Here is a 20004-nt window from a genome sequence, read left to right as displayed (position 1 = left end):
CGACTCTGTCAAAGCCTTCTTTCAAAACTGGACCCATTTTCTGTTATAGAAATAAAGGTAAATAGTTTATTTACACTTAAATGTCCAGTGCTTTTATTATGTTTCTTATGGTTTAGTTGAAATTGTTTGTAGGGCCAAAATGATATGATTGTTGACATTTTAAATTTTCTTATAGACATGGGAGTACAAAGAACTAACACACTTTTTATTTCAATCAATCACCCTAACCCAATTGTCATATCTTCTCTTTTTTGTTATGCATTGACAGCTTTTCAAAGTCAGCCACGTTTAAAATCCTCTTCGTTTTTTATGAATAGATTTAAAATTCCAGAAAGACAGGTGAATTGAAATGTGCAGTGTGTGTGTGTCTATCTATCAGCTGCAATGTTTATAAATTAGTGTGTGTTTTTTGTATGGAAGTTTTGTTTTAGTCTTTTCAAACCGCTTAGGCCTTAGTGTTGTGTTTTGGTTGCCTCTGTAGCACTTGGATAATGCAGAAACATATCTTATATCTTACCCACACGTTTTGTTGGCGTTTTCTAGTCGAACTGACGGACCCTGCTGTTTGTTTAATGTTTGTCAAGTTTATGATTGCCCTGTTTAATGCTTCTTGTTATTCTTTGGAAAAGGGGTGGAACAGAGGATAGTTAGGGAGTGAATAATGATAAATGGACAGAAAGGGAGAGAGAAGGAGACAGAAGGACAGACAAGAAAATGATGTTCTTCCGAAGTTTTGCTGATCTCATGCCTTGTATAGGACTGACAAATGGTTCAAGGAAGGGGGGTAAATCCAGAAGTGTGGTGGAAATGACTTTGGAAGAAGCACAAGGGTTGGATAAAGGATGCTGGGTTGGTAGGAAACGGCAAACGGACATGTAAAGGCCACACAAACCACAAAAATGTAGTTGAAATTAAACATTGATAAAGCCCTAGTGGGCTTTAGAGGGGCTATCGAGAGCAGCACATCTGCAGAAGTCATTAAGGAGTGTCTCTGTATGCGGCGTGACGCTGTGTTTTCTCTGCCAGGTCTGCTTTGGGCCTGCGCAGCAAAACTGGGATCAGGTTTCGTCAGCGTGCAGTGGGGGGCCGTCTCCAGTTGACGCGTGATGATTTAGTCAGGTGTGAGCGTGCACTTTCCAATTTGCAGGGAAATAAATTAGAAGTGATTTTTTACGAGGCCTCTGTCCCAGGCTGTCTCAAGGCGCCCTCTCCCTCCCGCTGCGCACTGTCAGCCCAACTGATGTGTTTATAAAGAGTGCTGCAGTGGGAGCGGCCCCCACATAAACACATGTACAATACATAGGACTCACAAGATACACATGTGCCTATAGACATGAGTAATGCAAACAAAAACATGCATGTAAAAACAACAAGAACATTAAAAACACATTGTAATTGCAGTGTCTTTTTGCATAGAAACAGAATTTTGCAAACTGCACACAATGTCACATTTTACATGTTATACATTGCTCATTGTGTGTTGGGCAAGATTGTGGAGCATGTAATCACCATTTAATTGCATTACATTTTTATTAACTTGTACTATAGCGACCAAGCATGAAAATATACTAGAACTACAGCAGCAACAGCAGGAACAATCATCTCAACCAAGCATGTATATGTCCTCCTGCTCATTACACACAATTCCTCTGTGTATTCAGGGATTCCAGTTAGAGCATTTTCTGCAGTGTAACAAAAAAAACACTGTTCTTCAAGGTTTTTCAGCTTCTCTTTATGATATTTAAGTATAAAACAGAAACACAGGTGTGTTAGCAGTAGATGACACAGAGCAGAACAGATCCAGGCAGAGATGATGCATTTGTGGCGAGGGAAACATGTTTGAGCTCCACTGGGATCTCGAAGCCGGAAACCCAAATCCCATCTGACCTCTGACCTCTGTTTGGTTCCGCTGCTATTGCTCCCACACATGGCTCTGGCTGCCTTTACTTAATAAATCTGACTCTCTTCAAGCATTTATTTTGTTTATCTCTGTCCCTCTGACTCCCTGTCTTGCTGACTTAATGACTGCAGGACCTGTCTGTCTGATGGCCTGCATGGCTGTGAATGAGTGTGCTTCTGTCAACCTTTTTACTTACCCTCATATATCAAATGAAAGGCTGAATCCATGCTTCTTCCAGGTGCATTTAAAGTGCACCTATCATGCTATTTCTTTTAGGCAATAGCATAGGTCTCAGATATATACAAATATATAAAAAACATGTCTATGAAGTATTTTGCTAAAAAAAAACAGATCACCCATTCTAGCCATGCCTCATATCCTCATATCCCTCTATTTCACTTCCTGTTTCAAAAGGGCTGATTTGGGGTATAAAGCTTTAAAGGTCCCATGTCATGCTTTTCCGGTTATTACCCGTCCCCTTGTGTGTTATGAAGTTTTTCTGCATGTAAACGGTCTGCAGTCACAAACCCTCAAAGTACACCCTGTAGCGAGTAAAACACAGAAAAGACCTGTCAATGCTGCCCCAGAACGCCTCGTTGGAGATTTCTCTTTTTCTTCCTGGGTACAGTGACGTGCCCATACCCAAATGGACCCATTGGTCCAAATGGACCAATCCGTGGAGCCGTTAAGTTACGTCCACGGAGCCTTTACCAATCCCCGGACTTCCTCAAATACACACACACTCAATCTTTTCTCAGCTGCAGCTCCGTCGAATTCTCCTCCCTGATACGGCGGGACACAGCGAGGCTGTGAGTCAGTGTGTGAGCACACACACAAACTCCCAGCCAGGCTGCAGGTGTGTGTGTTCGGGCTGGTTTCGGGCTGGGTTTCGCTGTGTCTTGCTGTCTCGTTGACGGCCACTGGGCTCATAGGGAGGTGGGGGCAGGAGCTCCAACAAGCCGTTTAGGACAGAGTGAATACACAAACTATACAGAGATGCTGTATGAGAAACCAATGTAAGTTTGGAAGATTGCAAAATATAAATCTATTTTAGTAGACCTCAACAATGGAATTATGATCAGTAGAAATGGCCATGACATGGGACCTTTTAACTTTTTTTAAAAACAAAATAAAAAAGGAGGGGGTTGAGCTCATGCGGGACCCGGCAGCTACTGTCTAAACTAAATGCTGCCATGATGAAACGCCATATCATGGATTATCAAGGATTATCTCTGAAACAGTATGGAGCTTAAAGGCTTTCTCTCTTGCCGGTTTTACCACAAGGTGAGTTCCTTTTTATTTCCTGCTTCTTCACACCTGAGACTGCCAAGGCACACNAAAGGCTTTCTCTCTTGCCGGTTTTACCACAAGGTGAGTTCCTTTTTATTTCCTGCTTCTTCACACACATGCTCTGTGCAGTACAGCTTAGCTCTGAGTGTTAGCGATGCTAATGTAAACACCGACCATGTTATGTCCAAAACAGTCGGGCATTGTTTCTGATAGCAACTTTTTGATAGTGCCGTGGGTCCACATTTCCGATATTACGTCATATCGGACTCAAATCTGGATCAGCTCCGTTGTACTCCCGTTTTTAGAGATTTGGGTACGGAAGAAAAGAGAGAGGGTTTTATTTTCTGACGTTGCGTGAGTTCCCCGACACACCGGGGACGCATATTTATGCATAAAGGACATTAAAAAGTGCATTTTGCATGATAGGTCCCCTTTAAATACAGGTTAGTGTGAACATTTCCTTTTTTAAGAGTGGAAAATTGTAATAACCACCAGTCATCAAATTCCAAAAGAAAAAGCTATTTCCGAACCCTCTGTATTTAAAACACAATTGAATCTATATCTGCGTGCGCTGTGCACAGATCAACACAACATACACAAGTTGATCATTCACAGGTCTATAAAATAGTCTGTTTTGTGATTTACTGCTGTTGTTGATTTATATTTACCAATGAAAAAATGGGGCCGCGGTGAAAATTCAGAGAAATACTTGGTTTCACATTTGGATACTAAAACGAGATAGTACAGGCCTCATTTCCCAGATTATCTATCTTTTATTTGACCATAAGTATTTTAACTAATTGGGCTGATGTTTTTGTTATGACCCTTATTTGTGTGTATATATTTATTTATATTCCCACCCTGGTTGGGTAGTTCTCCCTTTCACTCTAACTGTACATCATAATTTAAAATAAGGAGAATTGTGATGCAGGGTTGTGGCTGAAGTTGGATCTGCTTCATCAAATATTCTCCTTTTACATGCAGCTGATAGCAGGCACTTTGGGGTTTGGAACTTCGTTCACTGTACGCTGAAGAATGAAATCTCATCCCATCCTCACACCACAATGACAAACTTAAAACACACTGCCTCATCCGATACATCAAATGAAAAAAAATCCAGTTGGAAGGTCAAAGAGGTATTTGAGAGTAAAAGTACAGCAACAGACTCAATTGTACGATCCTGTATCCTGTAACAATATATTGGTCAGAGAAGAAAGTAATTATGATATATTACACCGAAAATATGACTTATTCTTTAACATTGTGCCAAACCAGCTTGTCAAAACATAAAATCTGGAATGAGTGTGCTGTAATACGGCGGGCTAGGATTTACACAAAAAGCATGTTGATAAATGTCCTTACATTGAATGTCCTTACATTAGAAAAGCACATTTTGGACTCAACATGCCATTCTGTCGATTGCATATATTTGCACACAAATAATTAAACTGTTGTAAAAACAATTAGTCATTCACACAGTTATTTTAGAGTGATGATTTTCACAGGATAATTTGTATTTGTAAGGAATGTGATGTTTTATCGTACCCTACTTTTTAGCATATCAGTACCCCCCATCTCTAGCACCCCCGCTGCCCGAGCTACGAGTGAAAGAACTAAACTTACATGAAACTTCCGTTGGGTTGCTTTAAAGTCAAGCTTCAGTTTAAGACTCACCCTGTAATAGATGTAGAACATTACTAACCTGACTCAGATGGTTTGTTTCACCAAACCATCTAGGAAAGCTCCATTGGAAGCCATTTGGAAAGGGCAGGCACTTTCAAAAATACTTGGCAGGTGATTGGATCAATCTGTCTATCACCTTCTATCATGGGCCACTTCTGATTGGTTAACAATGGCTGGTACATGTGGAGCACAGCACTTCTGATTGGTGTGGATGACTGACAGACAATAAATTAAAATTATTTTAGAGTAATGATTTTCACAGGATCATTTTTATTTGTAAGGAATGTGATGTTTTATCGTACCCTACTTTTTAGCATATCAGTACGATGAACAACTTTGTGGGTGGTTTACTTTGCTTGACAAGGATGATGGCATCTAAAATACGACTTTAGCCTTTGCAACATTATGAAGTCGGTAGTTTATTTTACTTAAACCACTTTTAGCAGCTTGGACATTTACAATGGAACTTTGAACAGGAAGTCAGTACACAGCCGTCACCTCCAGGAGAGCGAGTCTGAATCCAACCCTCCTGCACACAACAGATGAACGAGAAAGATTGGGAACATTTTACTGAGGGGTCAAAGTCTCCTTCCTTTACGAGTTGTTACAACATGAATGGGAGCACTGAGCGAGGAACTAGGTAGGGAGGGAGGAGGAGGCGGGGAGGGGAGGAAGTTAATGGTGTAGTTTTTCTCAGCTCTAGCGCCCCTGAGCGAGGTGAGAGGTGGGGCCCGGGGGATACTGGCTGGGTGGTCAGCATGATCGGCGAACTGTGTGTGTTTATGTGTGTGTTAATGGCTGTGTGTGCATGTAAGAAAGTCAGAAAGGGAAAGGAGTTCCGTATGCTAAGTGCCCAACTGTGGGAATAATCAAAAGCTTCTCATATTTCCCTCAAGGTCGTTTGATCCTTTTTTCTATTCTTGTTTTTCAATCATTTTTTCTCTCCCTCAGACTACTGCTTCTATTCTTGTGTCATTGTTATTCCATGCAGCGCTTACACATGCACATTCTCTGAGGTTTGGTCTTTATGGGCTGCAAAATGAGGTGTAGACCAAAATGACTACTCTAATCGAGTAGCCGCACGGGCCCTAAAACAACAGACTGCATTTAGCCAATATAACTCATTCCTCTTGACCATAAAATATCCAGACTTAATAAAAAAGCCATCAAGTATTGAACGCTGAAGTGTTTCCCTTCATACACTCTTGCAAAGAAAAATGAAGCGAGCTGAGAGCTATGTTACGTTTAGAGATGTGGGATGATGCCGTTAAAGGAATAGTTCAACATAATTGGTAACACACTTGCAAAGAGTTAGATGAGAAGATCGAGTACACTGTGCTAGGGCTGCACGATTTGGGGAAATAATCAAATTGCGATTTTTCTGACAGATATTGCGATTCGATTTGCGATATTTGTTTTTAAGAGACCCAACGGAAGTTTATTGTAAAACGCGGCCATATCTCCGGCTAGGAAGGTCGTATCAACATGCTCCCGTCTCTAGCAACCCGAGCTACGAGTGAAAGAACTAAACTTACATGAAACTTCCGTTGGGTTGCTTTACAGTCAAGCTTCAGTTTAAGACTCACCCTGTAATAGAAACATGTGATGGAGCATTACTAACCTGACTCAGATGGTTTGTTTCACCAAACCATCTAGGAAAGCTCCATTGGAAGCCATTTGGAAAGGGCAGGCACTTTCAAAAATACTTGGCAGGTGATTGGATCAATCTGTCGATCATCTATCATGGGCCACTTTTGATTGGTTAACAATGACTGGTACATGTGGAGCACAGCACTTCTGATTGGTGTGGATGACTGACACACAAGAAATAAAAATTAAAAATGCGATTTCGATTTAAAATGTATTAATCGTTCAGCCCTACACTGTACAATAAGTATGAAATTATGTAGGATTGTATACGTCACACACAAAACAATTGTTTTATCAATTAATCTGCCAAAAATGTGGTGATTAATCTCAAGTCCAAGTTTATTTTGTCAGTCCATAAGGCTGGTGATTTTTTTGTCGATCAACTAATTTCTACAGCTCTTGAGGCAGGCTCTAAAGCTCACTACATACCAAAAATAATCCTTACATAATACTCATCGAAAAAGTAATTAGATAACTAATAACTCAACCACAAGAGTAACTTTTAGATACTCAAAAGCCTCCACAGACTTATGTTTTGAATATATATAATATTGTCTTACATGTCTAACAAGAAATCAACCTAAGTATTTTCAGATTATCATCAGCTAGTTCATTGTGACTGCATCACAGTGTTTCTGTTATTTACCGGCTTTGACAAGGAAATCTGTTGAAGTCGGACAATTTAAACCTCTCCTGTCATAATGTCCTGTGGAAATAATTCCCTATAAACTCAATTTGAAGTGTATTAAAACATTGAGTAGATGAGTCAGCACCAGCCCCTAATGGCAGTGGAAGCAGAACTCCCATCTTCACAGTGAGGGTGAGGCATTTACACACCCTCTGACTCTAAACAACTTATCCATCCAGGCAGCTATCCGTTAGGCTGTAACATGCGGTGTTCCTGCAGTCTTTTGACTCTCTGGTTATTCAGGCTGCAGCAGCAGTGTGGGCAGCTCAAAGCCACATTCAAGAGCAGCTAGCTGTCATCAGATGCTGCTGAACCTAAACACTAGCAGCCACAGACCCTATCCCCTCTTACACTGTTACTCTCCTATCGTCTTCCCACAGCAACATTTAACATGCACACATGTTCTTGCTCCTAAAGTATTACTCTCAGAATTCTTTTTCATATCTTCACAGCCAGCTCTCTCTCTCTCTCTCTCTCTCTCATATGCTGCCCGCATCTTTGATCTTCTGATTCTTCTCAGTCAAATGCACACATGTTTAGTAGGACTACAAAAGTTAAACACAGTGAAAAGTGAAGCATTGTACATTTATTAGGCTTTGATCTAGAGGACTCATGTGTGACAAAATGTGTTTGTGAGGGGGGGGGGAATCCAAACCTGGCGGGAGTAAGGGGATGGATCAACGAGATCAAGCGATGTGGGGCGAGAACATTCATTTCAGATGGCCCGGGCCGTGACAGAATTGGTCCGGCATGCTGTTCTCTGCCGAGCGCCGGTGTCATGTTCGCAGGGTCCATGTGTTGTAAAGTCGGAGTGGTTTTGGCACGCGGGGCGACGCCGGCTCCTGTTCTGAGGGTGAACCCCATCCTGCCCATGGTGGGCCGCAGACTTGGGCGAAAGGAGTGAAAGTGTTGACAATGCTGAAGCTAGAAACCCAACCCAACCCTGACACTGAATACTCAGGCTGCCACTTCATGTTCCCCTTCACAAACATCAGCCCCCTCCACACCTCTCCGTCTTACCCTCTCACTCTCTGTTTGTCCTTTTGTCTCCATTTTGTATTAGCCTGTCTCTTGTCTCAGGTTTTCAGTTTTATTGATAATGATGTGTTGCGTTAGAGGAGAAGAAATGCCAACATTCATTCTAAATTCCCCAACAGTCTCTTACTTGCATGCTTTCTCCCTACCTTTGCTTCCCCTTTGTCATCATGTCTCGCTCTCTGTTACTATCACTGTGCTCAGCACTTTACGCCATCTTAAAACAAATGCTGTAAAACCTTGAATCACTAAATCATAAACACACTCAAAGCCTAATATTTGAACTTAGAAGAAAATTGCTGCTGCTGTAATACACCTTTCTGTGGAATCTTAAGTTGGACGTGCCAATGTTATCTTGGGTATTTTATAATATAGACGGACGGGCAGATGGATGTGACATTCCTGTGTGACTGGAAAGGGAAGATGACTCCACAGACAACCTTTCAGATGCTCCTCATTCCTGTCCACGCATGATTATTTGACACACAGAGGGAATGTAGACAGGTGGGCACTTTGCAATGACACCCACACAGAGATTCAAATAATGAAAATACTTAGGATGTCGATTTTAAAGATAGGTATCTGGACAGATAAAGGCATTTTTTACCCGATCACTATCAGCTTATGAGCTCTATTGAGCCTGATCCAATGCTTTGTTTTACATCCACTAGGTGTCGTAGCTTGGAAATCATAAATGTACTGCAACTCATACAATGCAGCCGCCATCAATTCTCCAACTATCCTCAGGTCTGAGATTGGGTGGAAGAGCAGAAGCTGAGCCCCGACAGGACAGACTATATGAGACTTGTTATCTACCAAATGTATGAGCACTTGTTTTCCAGTTTAGCGTGAGACTATCTTGCATGTTGCTGTCATGAACAGAGCGTTGCTTCACCGGAGCAGAGCCTCGCGAAATCTGTTCAAAAGACGTACGAATGATGAAAACACAGTCAATGGTATATCGTTCTTATTTAGGCAATGAAGGCAAAGGCTACACCGTGCAACACATTTTTATGGTTGCTTTTTAAAAGAAGAGGAAAACTCCCTTGAGGCAGCGATAATGCAGAAAAAACAACAACTTGATAGGTAATAGGGGTGTAACGGTTCACAAAAATTTCGGTTCGGTACATACCTCGGTTTTTAGGTCACGGTTCGGTCCGTTTTCGGTACAGCAGAAAAAATGATCACAAAAAATAAAATATTTTTTTGGGGTTTTTAATTATTATTAAACTGTGAATAATGTATTCACTCAAATAAATACAAAATATAATAAAATTAACATTAAGGTACAGCATTTCGATGAACTGAAATAATCCGTATTTGAACTTTACTGAACTAGTACTCACAAAACATCAAATATTTGTTTTGGGTTTTTAATTATTATTAAACTGTGAATATTCACTCAAATAAATACAAAATATAAAAATAAACATTAAGGTGCAGCATTTCAATGAACTGAAATAATCTGTATTTGAACTGTACTGTACTAGTACTAGTACTCACCTAAGCAGCCAGCTTGACATTAGGACTTGCTTGTCATTGTATTTTCATGTTTTTTTTTAAGAACAATTAACTTGTCCACATTGCTTGCCGAAAGGGCAGATCTGCTGGCACTAACAATGTCTCCTGCTCTGGAGAACACCCACTCGCTAGGGACAGAGGTAGCAGATACAGCCAGGTAGTGCTTTGCTAACATGGCAACATAAGGATATTTGCCGTTTGTAATAGCTTTGCCTCGGTCTGAACATTTTGCGAGTGGTGGAGGCTTAAATGCTAGCGGGAGTTGGGTTTGCACTTTAGTCATTTTTCTTTTGGTACCGGTGATATTCACGTTCGGGTGATGCCTTTTCAAATGAGTGTGCAAGTTTGATGTATTGCCAGCCGCGTTTACCAATTTTAGTTGAACAATGCTGACAAACAGCTTTGATTTGGTCCACCTGTCTTTGTCCGTCATCCTTGTACATAATTGCAAAACCAAAATTTTCCCAAACCGGAGACTTCAATGATGGAGGAGCTCAACTTTATCTGCGTTCGCCATTTCGCCAGTTCCTCAAATTACTGACTAAATGTGAACGCATGACTTGGTTGCTCTATGACGCGTTGAACCCAATGTGAGCAAATTACACAGCACCTGAGACTGAGTGTTCTCAATCTTTTACGTTTAACGTTATATTAGTTCGGTACATTTCGTACACACGTGTACCGAACCGAAGGGCCCATACCGAATATTTTCGGTACAAATACGTATACCGTTACACCCCTAATAGGTACATAACATCCCTAGAATATAACGTCAGACAACCTTCGAGTGCCAACATATTAGGAAGACCCTAAAGAAGTCAGTGCATCCCAGCCAGCTGCAGTGGGCGCTGTTCTGTCATCGAAACTCATCAACTCCCTTTTTGGCACCTTCACACTGTTTGAAAAAGCAATGAGTTTTAATGGCTGATGATGTTTGTGAAGGTGGATGGTGGCAATGATTTAAGTTTACTGGCACTGTAAACACCTGATAAGAGGCAGCCGGGCATGTCATTGTTTTTATGCAGTAGCTACAGATTACTGTTTGTTGTGGTATCAAAATCTGATAAGGTGTGAAATATAACCCTTCATATCATGGTTGGTTATGTTTGTGTATCTGTGCATACACTGCATTCTGCATGTGAGGAGACAGAGATGGAAGTTGGTGAATGGGACAGAAGAGAATAGTAACACTGGAACGTGATAAATACATTCGAGAGTTGAATGAAAGGGGGAAAATGGGCATAGCAAGAGGAGGTCAGAAGGAGGGAGGATGGGTGTATGAGGAAGATAGAGGGAATGACAGAAGAGGGCAGGCAGCCAAAAGGAATGTAGTGCTTTTAAAGCTGGGTGGTAAAAGCAGAGAGCTGGGGACATGAGTTAATGTTTAGAAGAAATAGCAATAGAGTTGCTGTTTCCTATAGATTTCCTCTTCATTAGCTCCCAGAAACAATGAAACTACACCATGCAAAAACATCCTGAATAACATTGACTTTCCTCCCAAAGCTGTAAGTCTGCTCTTCCGGTCTAAGTGATGATATAATCATTACTTAGTTGCACCCCGGAATAACAACCCATTGCAAAAAGAAAAACTGTTACGATGTTGGATCCAAAACCTGATATAAACACTTGAGCTGCTCCATTATGTGACTGTGCTTCTACTGTACAAGTGGATAAAACATGTTATTAATGTGCATCAGCCCTCTCAAATCCATACCCATAACAAAGCCGACCCCTGACACACTACATCAACATCTCTCTGCTTTTCAATCCCCCCCCCCTCCTCCCCCCGACTTGTATAACGCTGCTGGTGTCCTATATTCTCCAGTATTTTTCAAACTNTTCATTTTCGTGTCAATTTTGCCCTTCGTAAGGCACTCTTGAGGGCATCTTGTCAAATCGTGTGATCATCGGTTCCATCGGGCATTTTTCGCCTCACGAAGACAATACGAAGGAAACAAGAAGCTGCCGATGTCTTAGGAAGGCAACACGACCACGTGAAGCCCTCGCAATGCCGTCGTGTAGCCATCGTATTATAGTACGATGACATCGAGGGTGAGTTTACGCTGTTGACAGGAAGTTGTTGTTGCCATGGAAACAACATGACGGAGTGTGTGGTTCGGGTGCCATCGTGTGGCCTTCTGTAGGCTTCGGCTGTTGCTTGGCTGTTGACCAAGTTCGGGGCCATCTTCGTGCGAAATTCACAATTCCATATTCGTGTGTCCATCTGGTGTCAATGTCGGGACAGTCAATGTGACGGGGGCTTAACAAAGTACACGTATGGAGGAACTAGGTCAATCAATAGTCACAAAAAAAAACACATATTGCGACTTATAAAACTTTAATAAATGGTTCGGCCATAATGCCAATTTGTCTTACTCTGATAATCAAGTAGTAATAGTGCTTTATTATTTGCGTTATCGTGCAAAAGTTCATTCTCAAATCTGATTTTATTCTTGGATTAATTGATATCTTCTTTCTTTAGTGGAAGAAGCATTGGTTTGTTCTGACTGACGCTGGGCTGAAGTACTACAGAGACTCGAGTGCAGAGGAGGTTTGTTTGAATGTTTATTATGAACACTTTGATGACCACTTGAAGCGCAACAGCATGTTGAGTGAAAGTGTTAAGAGAAGCAGCGTTTAGCCATCATGCTCCACAGAAATCTCACACTGCACTGTAACTTATATATATAGAATTATATATATGTTTCAATTTGTACTTTCTTGACTTTTTTAAATGTGTTTCTGTTGCACTATATCTTAATTGCTTTGTAACACTCTTTTAATTGCCTTTCAGCTTAAATATGCTTTATAAATAAACGTGCCTTGCTGTGTCCTCTGTACAGAAAGATGAGCTGGACGGGGAGATTGACCTCAAATCGTGTGTGAAAGTGTGTGAGTTTGACGTGGAGAAGAACTATGGGTTTCAGGTACAGGTGAGTGTCTCCGTTACAGCTTAACCCCTCTCATACACCGATTTATTTGTCTATATTCACACCTTTTTGTCTTCCTATCACCACACCCGCTCTCCATTTCCTCTCCTGCATTTATTTGTTATTTTATTATCATGACTCACATCTCCTGCTCCTTTCTTCCTCTCTGTATCCTCTCCCTCTCATCCCAGTTCTGTCACTTCTTTGTTTCTCCTGAACCTGTTTCTCTTTGTCTCTTTTGTTCCTCAGACGAGGCACTCTTCCGCTCACACTCTGTCGGCCATGACGGCGGGGATCAGGAGGAATTGGATCGAGGTTTTAAAGAAGTGTATAAGACCCAGCAGCTCTCCAGACCTCACACAGTAAATACCTGTTTAATCATTATGGGTTTTATTTAAATATAGATTACCTCAAATGTTGAAAAAAAGACATTGCACACGAGTTAAAAATAAAAATAAACACAGTAAATATAGGCGCTTTCACACTGGAGTACTTTTCCCAGTATAGTTCCGATATAGTTCTTGAAATTTTGCGTTCACACCAAAAAAAAGCCGGAACTAGAATTTAGTTCATGAGAACCTTTCCAACCCCTTTTTAGTGCCTGCTAGAGAGGCGAAAAAAGTTTCCTATGTCTGATTGGCTGGGCGGATTGCAAAAAACCACGCCCCGTAAAACTCCCAAAAACTTTTGTGAAGCCGCCATTTTATTTTCCTCGCATTAGCATTATTAGCATTAGCATTAGCCCAGCGCAGAAACGGAGAGAGACTAACTTATGGCAACACAAAATAAAACATGGGAGCGGTGGAGATGAGGAGGTGTCGGCGTTCTGGCGATTTACTCGGGAGTCCCAGCAGCTTCTACTGAAGCCAGTCCCCAACTCCGGGGACTTCTGGCCGGGGACTTCGGGTGGCAGTATACGCCGTGAAGTTGTTTTCGGCCTGCCAGTAAACCCAAAGCAGAAGAAGAAGAAGTAACGGCAGCGGCTTCATTTGCCTAACCCTTCCCCAGGGACTTATTCCGGTGTGAACGCGATCATTACTTAGTTCATCAGAACTAAAGAGTTCTGATGAACTAAGTACTGGGGACTAAGTACGGCAAAGTACTTGGTGTGAAAGCGCCTTATGAATAAAAGGCCCTATCATGCTTTTTGGTGGTGTCCTCTTGGGTTTTTTGTGCATGCAAATGGTCTACAAAGGCTAAAATCCCAAATGTCTAATTTCCCCCTGCCTGAAACGCCTCCATTGGACTCCTTTGTTTAATTCCTGAACATAGTGACATCACTATGTAACACTCACACTTCTATTGGCTAGCGCTCCGACACATTGTAGGTGATAGACTAAGGGGCGGGACATCTCTAAGCGGTTGACCAATCACAACAGACCCGCCCAGCCAACCAATCAGAGCAGACTGGGCTCTGGTTTCAGACAGAGGGTGAAAAGAGGTGCTGCAGCACAGGCAGTATGAGAACAATGAAGAGCTTTTGTAGTGTAATCATAGAGAGAAAGTGTCAGTCAAAATGTATAACTGTCATGGATTGGTTTTAACATCTCAAGCATTTGAAATACCAAAAGTTATTGTATGTTGCAACTTCCTGCCGTAATAAAGCAGCATATTTCTTTGCCTCAGCCTTCCTGCATCGCTCACTAGCTGCAGCTCAGGCTGGGCTAAATCAGATAAGAGGCTCTGTTACTCACATGTACTAACAGCTTTGACCCTTAGAGTAGAATTCTCTGTATACTTTGTCTGTTAGAGATGAATGAAAGTTTCATGAATCCACCAGGAGCACTGACTCATGGCCAGCTGCGCCTCCAGGGTTCATGTTGAGGCTTTGTGTGCTGTCCACGTATTACACTAAGCTTGGTGACTAAGTGATGGATTACTTCTTTATTTCATATAAAAAGAGTGGTGCAGTGATGATGGATTTTTGGGAATTTTGGAATATTGCAGAAAATAAGATCTGTGGCAATCGCACGTTGAAGATTAAATGTGGCTCTGAGTTTAGCACTAATGCTTGAATGCTAACTAATTTAGGACTCAATCCTGCACCAATTCTTAGGATTCATGAGGTCAGAAAAATAAGAAATAATGTTTTGATTCATCCATTTGTCTTGATTTATGGTTTGTATTTCTTCTTCTCCAGATTACCAGACGGCAGCAGTGATAAGGAGAACTCTCATTCCCGCTTCCTGCAGTCGTCCCGCCGCCCGTTGTCCCGTCACGCCGATCCTCCCTCAGAAGCCCCGCCCCCGGCTCCTCCCACTCACCGCAGGTTCGACTACGTGGAGCTCTCTCCGGTTCCCGTCCCCGCCGGGCAGAGAGAGGCAGCCGAGGGTCAGGGCCGGGAGCACAGCCAATGGCAAGAGGAGAGGAACACCAGCAGCCAATGGGAGGCCGTGCTGTCCAGGAAGGGCACCGGCGCGGGATCCAATCAGAGGCTACGCACCGAGGATGACGTCGAGAAAAAGTGGGCCGAGTTCGAACGCTTGCCGCTGAAGGAGATGAGCTCCTTGCCACCAATGGGAACACGGCCTTCCAGCCAGTCAGCCAATGAGGCGCTGCAGAGGGAGGTAGTGCGTGGAGATGATTTCTTTCCAATTTGCACATTTATAAGTAAAATGCAAATTAACTCATCGGTTCGGATGAAGTTAACATTTCCTCTTTCCGCCTGTTAACACTTGAGCCACTGTCTTTTCTGACCTGCTCTTCCTCAGTGTTTTCCATCTAAAATATGCAGAAAAAAACAAAAAAGTAAGATTAGTCTGGATTACAGTGAATGTGATGACGTTTTGAAAAAAAACCTATTATTTTGACTGATATTGTAACTGCGATATGATTCTTGATGTTACTGTGGAAAATATACTAAGAAATAATTACAATTATCATGTTTTTTAAGAGAATATGGATCAAACTAGGATATTTAATTAGGTGTGTAGCTCCACAATACTTTATTCAGATATTTTCACATATGCTACCTGTACTTGGGAAACACTGCTGGATCTCCTCTGTTCTTCTCTGTGTGTTGTGATGTGCAGCTTTGATTTGAACCTGTTTGAAGTCTCTCTACACGTGACACCGGGCGAAGAACTATTTACTTTATAAACAAGAGATGTTACGTTCATGCCAAAGACAATTGATGTGCATTCATTCTTTAATTAAGCTATTATTACCCTTTAATGAGAGCTGAAGGCTGCCTTTGTGTTCAAGCTTCCTCTGCAGCTTGAGTCTAATCAGGCTTTGAAAGGTCAGCAGGGATTGGGGTCAAAGTTTAAATGATTTGAACTTTGAGCACCAACACAACACAACACAAAACCTCCTCGTCATTAGTTCGTGCATAGAAAGACTCTGAGGTGCAAAGTGGTTCTGCCAGTGATCAGGTGTGGAGTGCGTGTTGGCAGTGGGACAATGGAAAAGAAGATTACATGTTAATTAAGTCGATCAAGTTTAAAAGTTAGTGAGTATGAAAGAAATATTCCTACTGTCAGTTAAGCATTGAAAAGCATCTCCTGTCTTTATTTTACGGCTGTACGATTTTGACAAATAACTTATTGCGATTACTTTGACTGACACTGCAATTTAGAACATGTTGTAAGTAGTACGTGTTGCCGGGCTATTTAATCGCTTTAGATCATGCAGCCTTTTCTATATTTTTTTAAACTACACTGAATAATATGCATTTATCTCTAAGGACATTGTCACTGTGGGAAAAGCACACATGTGAAGGTTCAAATAATTGATGGCAAGTAAAAGTCCTACATTCAAAAAGATTCAAAAACGTACTTTAGGGCTGCTCGATTATGGCAAAAATCATAATCTCGATTATTTGGGTCAATAATTGTAATTGCAATTATTAAATGCGATTATTCATTGACTTTGAAAACATCCATTGATTGTATTTTAAAACAAATACAAATAATAATTTGAACTTTTTAACTGTTGAATTATACGTTCAGGGTAATCAACTGAAAAACCAATACAAAATAAAATAAATTATACATTCATATCTACATTTAAATAAATAATATCAAAATAATAAATACCAATAAACAAGATCAACAAACATGTTGCAGTGCACTGTCACAACCTGAAAACTCCTTAACATATAGCCAACATTTTGGTAAAACATATTCCACTCAGTTAAACATTAAAGGTTGGCCCACCGTCATGGTCCAGAAGTAACAGGAAATAAATGTTGAACTACAATTTAAGACCAAATAAAAATGTTTTGGCCACCATGGCAGGGCTGCTCATGTCATCTCTTAAAAATGTTTTGCTAGAAACTAGGGCTGCTCGATTATGGCAAAAATCATAATCTCGATTATTTGGGTCAATAATTGAAATCACAATTATTAAAAACGATTTATTTTGGAAACATCAATTTATTGGATAAAAACAATGTGAACAGTATGTTTTTAACAGTTGATTACCCTGAGCTTCAAGTATAACTCAACTGAAAAACCAATAAAAAAATATATATATAAAAAAAAAAAAATTACGAATAATAATTAAAAAATAATCGTTATATTTCGATTACGTTGTTTTCGTAATCGTTGCAAGCCATAATCGTAATTGCGATTAAAATACGATTAATTGAGCAGCCCTAACGTACTTAAGTAAATGAACATAAGTGTACACAAAATGTAGTCAAAGTATCAAAAATGAAAAGTACTCATCTGCAGAAACGTGAGATATGAATACATTATTAGATTGTAAAGATGGAGTATTGCACTAGTCCAAAATGTGATTCCCATAAAATGTAGATTACAGCCCTAATTCACATGCTAATCCTCTCTCAGGCATCCCACTGCCAACACCACAATCTCATGTAATCATGCTGATCACATATTACCCCCGTCGCTCAGTGGGCTTTACCTCCGTCTCTGTGTTTCTCTCAGGTGGCGTCACTGAGGCAGCAGCTACAGCAACTACAGGGAGGAGGAGGAGGAGGAAGATTGGGAGGAAGATTGGGAGGAAGAGGAGCAGGTGTGAGGGGGGGCTGTGGTCCGGAGGCTCCGTGCGGGCGCAGCCTGTTGGCCATGGACAAGGCTCACCACCAGGCTCTGGAGGAGCTCCAGAGGCAACACGAGAGGCAGGTGAAGCAGCTGGAGAGCGAGAAGGAGAGGCTGCTGACGGAGGAGACCAGAGACACAGCGCGAGGTCAGGACACTGAGAGGATACTTTGAGCTCACTTACTAAATATATCTTATTTGTACTGAGCCTTTAAGTTAAGTTCATATGATACGTTTGTCAGAAATGGGTATGGAGGACGGAACATGACTTAAGTATAAATAAATAAATGTGTAAATAAATGTATGAAGAAATATGTAAATAAATAAATAAATAAATACAGGAATAAATGCAGAAATAAATAAATGTTTAAATGAATACACAAATAAATAAATAAAAGAATAAATAAATTCATAAATAAATATGGAAATAAATACACCAATGTATAAATAAATAAATAAAAGTCGAAAATAAAACAGAACACACGTTATTATATTATATCTTTCATATATTTTTACATTTACGCGACATACATTTATTTATTTATGTATTTATGTAAAACCTTCAAGGCAGGGTTTATTTATGAAGCACATTTCAACAACAAGGCAATTTGAAGTGCTTTAAAAAAATAATAATAAAGAGTCTCTACAACACAAAATAAAACACGTAAAGTATAAAATACAAGAATAAAAGTTGTTATTGCAGTGTAAGATTTGATGAGTTGAACACACCTGTCGGTCGGAGACACAGCTCTGAATCTGGTCAGAACACTGAAACACTCCTGGGAAGATCTGTAGGGAACTTTGAGCTCACTTACAAAATATGAGGGAAAGTCAAAATGCTTCTTGATCCTACAGAGCCATTACCTTTTGGTCATATGGTACATTTGTCGGAAATGGGTTGTAAGGCAAGCTATTTCAAAACAATGCAATTCAAAGTGTGTTACAAAAACTATTAAAAGCCTTAAGACATGGTGTAAAAGAAACACATTCAGGAGAATCAAAACAAGTTTAAATAGAAGAAGTCAGGTTTAAAATACAAGAATACAAGTTGGTTAGCGCATTGTAAGATTTGATGAGTTATGTGATTTAGTAAAAGGCAAAAAGAAAAGTCTGATTTCAAAGAAGTGTCAGTCAAGGGTCAAATAGAGTTCACGGTTTAGCTTTGAGTAGGAAGGAATGGGTTGATCTTGTGGCCTTGGGTTGTTTCTGCTGATTGTGTAGGACATGTACTATCATCATAAATGTGTGTTCGCCACAGAGTTTATTTTTTAATTTGTAGTAACGTCTTCCTTGTGTGTTTCAGTGATGGAGGCTTTGAAGAAGAAACACAGAGACGAGCTGGAGAGAGAGGTGGAGAGAGTCAAGAGGCTGGGCAGCGGGGGGGTGGATTCACACACTCTGAGAGCACAACAACAGTAAGCTACTTCAAATTCACTTTTACAAACTCCTTCCAAAAAGCCTGCCCTCAGATACTAAAAACATAACTGGCGTATAATCAACCAGTCCTGATGTCAATCTGTCAAATTGTATTTGCATAGCCTAATATCACTAATAACACATTTGTCTTAGGGGCCTTTACATGCAATTGAATGATTTTTCTTTTAGACATGAGTGCTGCTTACAGATAGAGAGAAAGACTATCAGGAGATGAGACGTGAAATATGAAAGCTATAAAAGTCATATTCATCAAAGCCTACAGCGGGATAACTAGGGGCTGGTTCAAGGTGAGCCGGAGCCAGCCCTAACTATAAGCTTTACTTGAAAAGAAACGCCTAATTATGACACAGCAAATAAAAGCTACAGGGGGTCCGCGGGGTCTTAAAAAGTATTAAAAGTTGATAAATCAATTTAGTGAAAATGAAGACTATTAAAAGTATTAAACGACATTTCCCAAGGTATTACATTTTCTAGCTTGTTTTCAATAAGTATATCAATGGTCCAAAGAGGTTGTATTCTACAGTCTGCCTGAATGTAATCATTGCGTAGGTGTGTAGTGTGATTCTGTGTAGTTTATTTATGGCATCCCGTTGGATTTGACGTCATCTGAACAGGACATCACACGCTCACTGCTTGATATCTCGCGAAGCTCCGTTTACGCCGGTTGTTAAACAACATCGTTATGGGGAAATGCAAGTCTGCGTCCAAATGGTTGGAAGATAAGGAGGAAGGACAATCAATACTGTATATAGTCAATGTGTGAGGTAAAGTGTGTCGCCAAGGTAACCAGTTAGAACTCCAAGTGGCGATGAGGTCTTAAAATGTATGGAAAGGGTCTTAAAGAAGGTCTTAAAAGGGATTACA

At 40.7% G+C, this 20004-nt stretch overlaps 1 protein-coding gene across 1 annotated transcript; it reads left to right on the top strand.

Moving 5' to 3' along the window:
* The first annotated feature begins 7989 nt into the window (after positions 1–7989).
* Positions 7990–19122, top strand: LOC104952248 (TRIO and F-actin-binding protein-like). Its single transcript, XM_010779036.1, has 7 exons — positions 7990–8085; positions 12250–12318; positions 12611–12700; positions 12947–13059; positions 14838–15264; positions 17590–17851; positions 19007–19122. The coding sequence occupies exons 1-7, from the start codon at positions 7990–7992 to the stop codon at positions 19120–19122; spliced, it is 1173 nt and encodes a 390-aa protein (XP_010777338.1).
* Positions 19123–20004: the final 882 nt, after the last annotated feature.

This window comes from Notothenia coriiceps, unplaced genomic scaffold (assembly GCF_000735185.1).
Source record: "Notothenia coriiceps isolate Sejong01 unplaced genomic scaffold, NC01 NC01_scaffold00019762, whole genome shotgun sequence".
Classification (NCBI taxonomy): Eukaryota; Metazoa; Chordata; class Actinopteri; order Perciformes; family Nototheniidae; genus Notothenia; species Notothenia coriiceps.
The sequence above is the reverse complement of the archived record's forward strand: the minus strand, read 5'-3'. Positions and strand labels throughout refer to the sequence as shown.